The 10,670-nt window shown below is 40.6% G+C and overlaps 1 protein-coding gene across 1 annotated transcript; it reads right to left on the bottom strand.

Moving 5' to 3' along the window:
- Window positions 1-277: 277 nt before the first annotated feature.
- Window positions 278-10,019, bottom strand: snupn (snurportin 1). Its single transcript, XM_041939823.1, has 9 exons — window positions 9,881-10,019; window positions 8,329-8,493; window positions 7,164-7,347; window positions 6,809-6,913; window positions 3,467-3,563; window positions 2,290-2,387; window positions 2,047-2,124; window positions 1,453-1,533; window positions 278-1,270 (listed from the first exon to the last, which is right to left on the bottom strand). Exons 2-9 carry the CDS (start codon window positions 8,484-8,486, stop codon window positions 950-952), a joined length of 1,122 nt encoding a protein of 373 aa, XP_041795757.1. The 5' UTR covers window positions 8,487-8,493; window positions 9,881-10,019; the 3' UTR covers window positions 278-949.
- Window positions 10,020-10,670: the final 651 nt, after the last annotated feature.

Raw genomic sequence — 10,670 nt, 5'->3', positions numbered from 1 at the left:
CTCTGGGCTGCTGTAGAAACACGATGGTGGACTCTGTGGAAGAGCATCCACGGCCTCTGTAGATATAAAGAGCTCATTCTAAGCTAACAAAAACATGATTTTTTATTTTTAGGTGGCTATACACTAATGAAAACATACTTATGAATATGACATGAAATTTCTGCTAATAGATCCCCGTAATTCTTACACACTGGATCTTTAAATGTCTCTTCCACAGGACTGAACTGATTCTGAAACCTTATAAATAAATAAATAAATCCAACCAGTGCAAACAGAATGTAGGGCAATAAAAAAAACATTTTATTTAGAAACACTTTAAAACAATTTTAAATTTACCATTAACTTGTAAAAGTCCGTGTCACTGCTGCTGCTGCTGCTCAGTCTGATGACAACTCACAGGGTCTGACCAGTCAGCATCCTACAAACTCTCCATTACTGCAGCTCAGGCTAATGATCTGCTCAGACATTCAGTGTTTTTTGATGAGTGAGCATCAGTGGTAGTTGTACAAACCCTGCAAACAACTGAAAACAGCCAAGATGTTTCTTATGTTGGATACCTTTCAAGTGCAAGAACTGATCCCACATAAGTAACCTCATGCTTTTTTTTGATAGTATGCAACTACGTATGGTGTTAAGAAAGGGATCTGAATAAGAGACTGTGACTAGTAGTTATAGTGGCTAAACACTGTGTTTCAGAGTCCTGCAGCAGGTAGAAGTAAAGATGTCAATGGCAGACTTGAGTTTTTAGCCATATAAAAACACATATATAACATAGCTCTACTAATCTGCACTCTGAGGGTGTCATGAGCAGTGCCGGATTAGAATTAGCCATGCTTTGCAATTGGTCAGATCCTCAAAACCATTCAGCAGGCATTCTAAAGAACCATATGTGGGCCACCGCCACTCAAAAACACTGAGTTAGCAATTTGCATCTCGTTAAGCCTCCCTCTCAGAGCTCCATGTGTGCTTCCCTTATTGGCTTTTGATTCAAAAAGTTCAGAGTGTCCCCACTGTCCAGGTTCGGGGTGGACAGATACTCTAACTCGTAGCCTCCGCTTCTGTTGGCCGGACGGACTTCACTCGATGTTTTTTTGTGTTCCAGGATCTGCTGCAGCTGGTGGCTAGCGTACTCAGGCTTGGTGGTGAGGGGTCCGACGGGAACCTCTATGCCCAGGATGTCGGTGACCATGTAGGGGCGAAGCCAGCCCACCAGAGGGGTGCTGCCGGGGGTGTAGTGGGTCTGCCTGTGGTAGAAGAGGAGACCATCCACCTGCAGCCAGAAATTCAGAATTAAACTAATCAAAGCCTGGTGAGATGCATACAAAATGCATGTTTGCGTTTCATAAAAAGATAATGAATTTTCTCCCAAATGCATGATTACACCATCTGACTCCAACACAGCTTCCAATGTGCAGCAGGGATGTGTTTGAAGGACAAGAGAACTTTTCTTACGCTGAAGCTGTAGTCAGCTGCCAGGGCCTTCTGAATCAACTCTGCTGTGCAGTCAGTGCTTTGGAGGCTCACAAACCGGAACTGTTGGACCAAACAAAACCAGAGCACCACGCTGTTAGTTCAAACACAATTTGTCTTCTTGTCAAATGTGAGAAATTGCTTTCCAATGGTGAGTTTACTCTTCAAGGACTAAGCCTGATTTAGCGCCTACTGGGCTGCACCACACTAACACTGAAGATTAAGAGGTGGTGAGCTCAAAGTTCATTCAGACTTCCTAAAAGCACCATAATCTTCAAGATTTGTGTGTAATAATCACTTTAGAGCATGCTTAGGACTAAAGAAGAAGTTTGCCTTTAATTTTCCTTTGTCTAATTTCCCCCTGAGGAGGTTTCAGTTCAAGTTCAGGACTTTATTCATCCCATATGTGGAAATAAGGTGCAGCAAGGCATAAAGCACAACAAACACAAAATGCTGCAAACCCAAGATTGAATAAACATGTTACATTGTCTCAAATAACAAGGCTAAGGACTGAAAACTAGGAAGGAAAAGCGGGACATGAAGTGAAGAGGCTCTATTCCTGGTAATGCTACTCACAGGGTTGCGTTTGGCGATTTCTGATAGGCCGTCCGCCTCCTGGACTTTGGACTGGAGCCAGTAGAAACGGAACTCGGTCTGTTGATGAGAGAACAAGCACTGTAAACAAGAAAACTCCCTTTTGAATCCTGAGCCAATGAGATGGGCAACGTGGCAAAAAAGCACATCTGTGGCCCAGACTTTGCTACTCGAGCAATTAGACAAGCATTCCTGGATTTCTGGAGGATTAGAAACCAGTGTTACCGGGCAGTCGTAGACCGGGTGGCCTCTCCAGCACATGACATCCAGGATGTAGTACGTTCTGTCCACCTCACTGTAAATGCAGTCCAGGATGGTGTAGTCTGCATAGAGCACATACAAAGAACCATTCACAGCTATACAGCAAACGCTAGCATAAAACTTACTCATAATCACTTATTATTTCAACTATTATTTACTAAATAAAAAGCAATTAGAAGACTTTTACCACCTCATTGTTCAAAATCACCCCAACATACTGTACCAGCAAGGGGTTTGAAAGGACTATTTGTTGATAGCAGCAAAAAAGTTACAAGTTTTAATATATTCGGTTGTGCAAATCACTTTTTGGTCCTGTGTGATGCTTTGGAACAATAATTAGCCAGAGGAATTTCAAGACACTCTGAGTAACCCCCACCCACCACCACAAGCAGCGCTGCCAGACGTTTAAGCTTGTTCACAAGTCAACAAACAGCAAAAGATAAAACTGTATGATTGTGACAATATTAGCCTCACACAGCCAGACCTCCACATGTTGTTTTAGAGCTGTGCCAACAGTAAAAAAACCCCCCAAAACGCTTGTTTTGGTGGAACATTTGCACGTAAAGAGGCGAGCCCTGGCATTAAAATGGTTAAATCTGTGCAAAAGAAACATACTGTTTGTATATCTTTACAAAAATTCACTCAGAGAACCTGATTGCACAACCTTCGTCAGAACTTCCATTTTCAGCTTGTAGGTTGCTAGCTTGAGGTTGTTGTTGTTTCGTGTAGCAACAGGGACTCTGAAAACAGCGAATAGTCAGCACATGGCGGTCTGATACCGACAGCCTACTTCCTGTGAATCAGGCTAACAATGTCAACTCTTCACTGGATGTTTTTCTTGGATCTCGGCTTTAACTGACTGCCTTAACATCCAGTTTTTCCCTTAAGTAGCTTTAAGATTGTAAAAATCACAAAAATCATCATTATAATTCAGTGATGTTTGGCATCTTTGCAAAACCTTTCAATGGGGTTGAAGAGGTCAAAAACTTTGTCTAAGATGGAAGTTATTTCTAAATAAGCTGAAATGGAAATAAGCTGACAGGTGAACAGAAGCTGGTGGATCACTTTCCTGTGTTGCTGAAACGCCTGAGCGGTCCACTATAATAAACCACAGCGCTCCACGTGCAACGGGCCCACCTACCTTTTCCCATGGCTGAGTTGTGACGGTTCCCACCGGGCAGCAGCGAGGGGAAACGGTTCACACAGTAGCCGCTTTTAGTGTACGCTGCGGTGGAGCCCTTCAGGAAAAAAAGTCAAAAACAGAGATGATACATGAGGGAAGAGACAACTGTTACCGCGATGGCAGCTACTCCCCAGAGCACGGCCATGTCAACTTCAACTGAGATGGACATTTCTAGTTCCTTCTGTTCCAGACAATTGGATCATTTGGTTTCTTCTACTGAGTGGCCTCATCTTCTACACACTTATAAAGACAGTTGTATATAAGAAGCATTGTGACACTATGTGACAAATGCTTTTAGAAGCTGCCTACAGTAGTAATTTATCTTAAGCTAAAAATCCGACTGAGACGACCTCATATAGACACAGTCATGAGAGTACTGACCTAAAACTACTAATAGTGACAATCCTGATTTATTGATGAATCTTTAAAAAGGAAAAAAAATTGATCTTATATATATTAGCTCAACATCATGATCATACCACAGTTTTACCCAATTATGTTATTTAAATTAATGAGTCTAAGTAAATTAGAATTAACTAGATGAGTCGTTACAGTTAGTATGAAGATTTTTGTATCATGTAATATATAATATGTGATATTGGCCAATATTCACCATATCATTATACACACACACACACACACACACACACACACACACACACATATACATACATATATAATGATATGGTGAATATTGGCCAATACCACATATTATATACATGATACAAAACTCATCTAATTCTGTTTACTTAGAATCATTAATGGGTAAAACTATAGTGTGATCATGGTGTCGCTAGAGTTGAAGTAATTGGTAATGTGTCATAATTCATGTTCATGTTGTATTTGGAGCTCCCCACATGCACCTAAAAAAGAAAAGTGCGACATAAATTCACAAAGACATTTGGTTGTAACTGCTGGGGTCATGAGAATAATGGGGCCTAAAATGGGACCTGAGAAACAGGAGATTTTTAGTGTAGGTGGTCTCAGACATCAGGCCACTAACTCCTGGCAGAATTAGTGCCACAGAGTTCCCACTGAGATGTGCAGGAAATAAAAAAGCTGTCACATTAGGTAAACTTCTGCTGCTTCTGTCAACGAGTCTTCAGTTCTCATTTTGCGCTGCGGTGCTTCGCGGTCGTCAATGAGGTCAAAGTTTGAAATAACGAATGAGTAACCAGATGACTGTCATTACGATGTGACAGGTGGTTGCATCACAGGGTGTGGGGTGTCACTGACACTTATACAACAAAAGTTTGCATGTGGCAATAGAGGAAAACCGTAGTCCAGAGCCAAAATGAGATGACAGACACGGTTGTACCAGAGTTCCCAGAAATGTGCGTGTAATGCTGATAAGGCTTTTCATTACTCATGCACCACAGTGACACAATGCAAAGTAAATGAGCCCGTTGTTTTACATTCAACACTACCAGAGAAAAACACACTTCACGTTCTAAGAATGTAAATTGGAAAACCCCAAGTTGTTTTTTTTTTTTTTTTTTTAAATTCACTAGAAGTTATTGATAGCTCATTTCACTTGAAAAGGGGCTTGTTTGGGGTGTGTTTCATTTGGATGACAGGTCATGATTCAGCACAGAGCTCCGGTGACTGACACTCACTGGCCTCGACTCAGGATTCTACCCGTCTCCCAGACTTACTTTTTTTTTTTGTTTTTTGACAACATGGTGACTAGTGTAAATTTAATCTCCGGGCTTCATTCAAATCTTTCTTTTTTTAATATTCACAATATGAAAACAGGTGGTTTGGGGGCCAAAACCAAATGAATAAAATTCATTGTGAATCAGCACATTGATCGAGAATGAACATAATCGGTAGTTTTAGCCCTAATGTGGCATTCAAGTGGGTTCAGGCAGCCGGCAGACAGAAAACACTTTCCAGACAGCACAGGAAAAATAAACAGAATGGCAGGACAGCAAGACAAAACAGGCATGATGATATGTTGCTATGGTGATATCATATTGTTCACAAAGATTGGAATAGTAAATAAAATTATTGTTCATATAATGTAATGTAATTATTCTAGTATTGCATTTACCTACAAAGTGCAGCTTTCTCTCAACATTCAATTGCAAAGTTACTCTCCAAAATCTAAATACCGTCCAAAAATTGTTGTCCAGATCGACCATGCTTTCTGCCTGTTTGAGGGAGCTGTGTAATAGCTGCTTATAAATTCCATCAAGGAGGATGGCAAAAAGTTCAAATATTTACAGTAACGGTAGACAGCATTGGCATCTACCATTACGGTAAATATTTGAACATTTGCTGGTATTCTCTGCAGGCCTCACCTAATTTTACCATCCTGCTCACTAAAATGAGATCCGGTTTGCTGTCGACTGTCTGCCTGAATCCAAGTGAATGCAGCATGATACTGATGTTGTGGGCTTGACAGGGCGAGATAAGGAAAGCTGCAGAACAGACAGACTTTAAAGAAATGACTGCACAAATATTCTATAAAGCTTTATATATTTTTCTGATTTGATACCAAAACATATCGTTTCCTCGTGGTCGTTGCATAATTAATGTTTATATCAGTATAATGATAACTCTTATTTCCGAATGAATGATGAGACACATTGTGGCTCAATACAACATATAAAGTCATTATAAAATCTGTGCTCGCTCTTGTTACATCAATTTTTTCCACACTTTGGTGTCAAGGCCAAACATTATATGTTACACAGTATATGGCAGTGGCTGTATGTAGAGCCGCATTTCTTATCAATAAAACTGCTTCACATTCATTTTGCACCTTACATACACAAATCCACATCTTTACAACATCATGATGAAATCACTTCAGGCTTACTGATTTATTCATCACAGGTTGAGGGAAATTCTTACTAACTCCTCGCCCACACTATCCATTTCCTGTAGGGTTGCCCAGGCAAGTTGGCTCATCTTACTCCAACGCACAACTCACCTCATTCTCCGTAATAACAGGAATGTAGAAGCAATAAATGCAAAGTGCAATAATCCTTGCAAACTATTGATTCAGTTCAGACATGACACTGCATTTAAATTAGAGAAGATCCTGACTGCTGTTTGAAAATGGTACTTTGGATCTCGGCTGGAAGATGACACCACAAAAACAGCAGAGATGGAAACTACTTCAAAAACCCATAAGAAGCAGCTCAGAGAATCTCAATTGTATTTGACTGACAGTTTGATATGTTCTGAATTATCAATGAGGTGCTTTGAAATAACTGACTTCTGAATTCTAAAATTCATGGACTGCAGTGGCAGTTCGTGTGAAACAACAGAGCAGCGGTGATAGCTTCTTACCTTGGAGGCAACAATAAGGGATCTTTTCCCCACAGGACAGACCACCATCAGCCAATCTGTGTCCAGTTCTGATGGCACATCCACCATCCATTCTGACAGCATGAGCTGAGGAAGGAGGGCAATGTTGTTAGCAAACTCAACATCTCATCTTCATCAATGCTGTGTTCTAGAGACCAGAGATGTAAATGTCAAATCTGCTGGCATTCAACAAGCTTGTTGGGCTGCCATTCTAGAAACTCATGCGCCATCTGCTGGTCAAGATGACGAATGCAACAAACAGCGCATGGCGTAATGGGATGTCCTTCACACATGAATAGGAATAACATCTCTGGGTATTAACACATCACGCACTGACCTGGTTTGCATAATGTTTTGGCAGCCTCCTCCTCTCCACCTCCATCCCCTCTTCCTCTGTGTTACCATCTTGCTCCCGTTCCCCCTCGTCTTGTTTCTCCATGTCCTCCTCTCCGTCGCTGTCTGCCCCCGTCCAGTCCCCATCAGCCAGACGCCGTGCATGGTTGACGTAGTTTAACCTTTTACTGATATTATTGATGCAGAAAGAGGCACATCCACGTATAACTGTGTGAGTTTATTTTAAAAGATGAAAACCTATGTAAGTTACCTGTAGCCAAGACATATTAGACATTCAAAACATTAAAAAAAGCATCCAAATTGCAGCCTGAACTGAAATCAGTGAATCTGTGTTTGCATAATACGTGATCCCACTTGCCATAATTACTAGAATTTTAAATCTGTATATGGATTTATTGGCTGAAGGGTGGCCTCTCTTAGACGTAGCAGATAAATGCTACTGGCAGCACTTCATGACAGATATGCCTGAGATGAGTTGCTGAGCACTGCACTGCGTACAAACATTGAGTATTGATGTCTGTATGCACACCATATGAACATGTACACTGTCATGTATGGAAATGTTAATGAGAAGAGCAATGAGCTTCTTTAGCTGCTGAAATGTAATAACAGCGCATTGCACTCTGTAAGCTAGCTAGTTAGCCTCTGTGCTAAAATAACTTCTTTATAGTGTGCTGTGTGTGAGCCACCTGCAGTAAGCCAACTTTATGACTGATCAGTACATATTCTGTTCCTGATCAGATAATAAATGGTGGCATACAAAGACAAACAAGCTTCCTGGTCCTCGTTTTACACACAGTGCAGAGTGAAGGGGTTGCCAGTGAAGTGCAACATCTGCATACCCTTATTATCATGTTTCGGATGTAGCTGACAACTGCAGTTGTAAGTATGCGGCTGCATTCTGTAAATACAGTCGCTAGCTTTCACCACTTAGCAGGACTGAGCCCTCACTGGTAAAAACTTCTTTATGTTGCAATACAGAAGTAAAAGGGGCCAAAAAACCATCATCTGCTATTGTTCAAAGTATCCGTTACATACTAAAATAAGATTCATTCGGACCCAGAAGGGATAAGCTCCATGCTGTGAACTAATGTCTATTCTTTAATTAAAACCTCCAGGGTCAGATACTGAACCGTAAAGACATTTACCTTTTCTGCAGGTCAAGGAAGCGCCGGCGTCGCTCGCTCTGCTCGAGCACGCTGTACTTGCTCTTGTACTGGGCCAGGCGAGGGTGGGGGGCGGCAGTACTGTTGGGCTCCTTGGACACAGCGAAGCTGGCCGAGAGGGCTTTGGTCAGGTCATCCATGGAGACTCTGTTTAACAAATACAACCGTGGTTATATACGTTTTATAACGTATATCCCCCCTTTCTCTTTGCGATTGACCATTTCTTTCCCTGAGACTACTGAAGGTGCTTATATTGGAAAGACATGTGGTTAAAGAATTCATGAATAATCACCATATGAAAGTCAGAAAATGATAGTAGTGGTAATGTTAGTGCAACAAATCATTCATAATCTTTAGGCACTATTTCTGTTTACTACAACACTTGTACACTTAGAGGAATGCAAAATATAATGCAAGTGGGGTATTGCACTATAATAGTGATGCTGTCTTTTGTGATTCAAAGGCACAGGTGTGTCCATCATTTACTGCAGGTATTCTATGTATTATGGCAGTTCAGTCTTTTGCAAGATGACATCTGTTTGGCATCTGCATAATGGCAGACATGTTCATTTTGCTGAGTGTTACTCAGACTCTTCATACAGGGATTTATCTCAGCTGTCTTTAAACTTCTGTGAAACTGAAAAATGCAGAATATATAAAAGATATAATTAGTCGATTAAGTTTATTATTGAAAGATGATTTTACCCTTTTACAGGAGCTGTATGTTTACACAGACGTCCTTTTTTGTATAGCTTAGGGCTGTCACCAACAATGCCATTTTGCAAGGTTTTTCCCAATTAGTTCAATCTATAAAACATCAGAAAACAATACAAAATGCCTATGACAATTTTCAAGAGCTCAGCCTGACACCTTCAGATTGCTTGTGTTTTAATCAACAGGTGACTGTCTGCCTGTTGCAGTTTGAAGTGGAATATCATCATAGCATCTCCATCGTGTTACAACCCAGCCATAGTCACCGTATAAACACACATCAGCAGTCATTGTCAACATCAGAATATGTGCTCATGTAACTTATTTGTGCCTGTCTGTACTGTCGATCGGTGGTTCCGCAAACAGAGTTCAAGCACCACCGAAGGGGTCGACAGGGCTTCACTTGGTTAGTCAAAGCTACAAAAAGCTACACACTGAGCTAGTAATGTTACTAAGCTACGACAAAAAACGTTGACGTTTCTGACAGGTCGTTTCGCCCACATCCCTGACATCTTCACACATACAACAACCCCGGACAACAAACGTCTTCTGTGACGGGTGATAAACCCTCATATGGTGGGGGTCTAACGGGATTCCACGACATGAAAAAAGCCCGGGGACATTTTTATAACAGACTAGCCAGCTAGTTCACTTAGCAGCTAGCATCGTGCTAAACCTGCTAGCATCATGTGGGCCGAGCAGCGCAGAACAGGACGTTATTGCTTTAATTTCCTACTTCCTACGCATAATTATCAGGCCTAAGTAAAATACTGAAGAGAAGGTTTTGTCAGATAATAGTTAATAATATTAGCTGAATACATACCCGGGGCATTAAGAGAGGCTGCTGCCCAAACGTCACGATGTCATCTTTCCCACCGGTGGCGACTTTTCGTTGGCCGATTAAATACAGCAAACTATCCCGGAGTTTCACATAGCAAACTTTCGCTCTGCACAGAAATGGTGTGTTGCTCCTGCACACACGCACTTCGGGATTTCAATAAAAAAAACAGTTTTCCTTAACTAAGTGTGCTTATTGCATCTTTAGGTGTGTGTATAAATACATATTTGCAGTAGTGGAAGAAGCATTGATCATCATCAAGTAAAGGTAGCAATACCACACAAAAGGCACTACCTGCATAATTATTAGCAAATAAATGCTCATGAAGTATCAGAAGTAAACTCATTATGTCCTCTGTAAGTTATTACATTATTAGATCATTATTTTGATGGTTTGGATAGTTTAATCCATAACAATACATACAATTATTATTAATAATGATACTGATGATTACAAACTGATTATTTCATTTCTATGTAAAAAACTTAAACTTGAACAGTTAAAATAAATAAATAAATCGATTGTTTGGTTTGTTAACATTAAGGAAATCGTGAGAAATACCGAACCCAAAATGACAACTTCACAATGCTTGTTTTGTCCGATCAATATTCTAAACCTCAAAAATGAATAAAGATAAAGTACAATTATTGAAAGGAAAGCAGCAGCAGAACATTTGTAAAGTAACTTATGCTGTCAGATAAATGTAGTGCAGTAAAAGGTACAATAATTACCTCTGAAATGTAGTGGAGTTGAGGTAAATGGAAAAGTACAGGCA

The sequence above is a fragment of the Chelmon rostratus genome, chromosome 6 (assembly GCF_017976325.1).
Source record: "Chelmon rostratus isolate fCheRos1 chromosome 6, fCheRos1.pri, whole genome shotgun sequence".
Classification (NCBI taxonomy): domain Eukaryota; kingdom Metazoa; phylum Chordata; class Actinopteri; order Chaetodontiformes; family Chaetodontidae; genus Chelmon; species Chelmon rostratus.
Note: the sequence above shows the minus strand (reverse complement) of the source record. Positions and strands in the feature narration are given on the sequence as shown.

Coding starts and splice junctions, on each gene's coding strand:
- snupn (XM_041939823.1), bottom strand. CDS start 8,486: ATGGATGACCTGACCAAAGCCCTCTCGGCCAGCTTCGCTGTGTCCAAG. Junction 6,914..7,163: donor CAAAACATTATGCAAACCAG/GTCAGTGCGTGA, acceptor CTCCTTCCTCAG/CTCATGCTGTCAGAATGGAT. Junction 1,534..2,046: donor AAATCGCCAAACGCAACCCT/GTGAGTAGCATT, acceptor TTGGTCCAACAG/TTCCGGTTTGTGAGCCTCCA.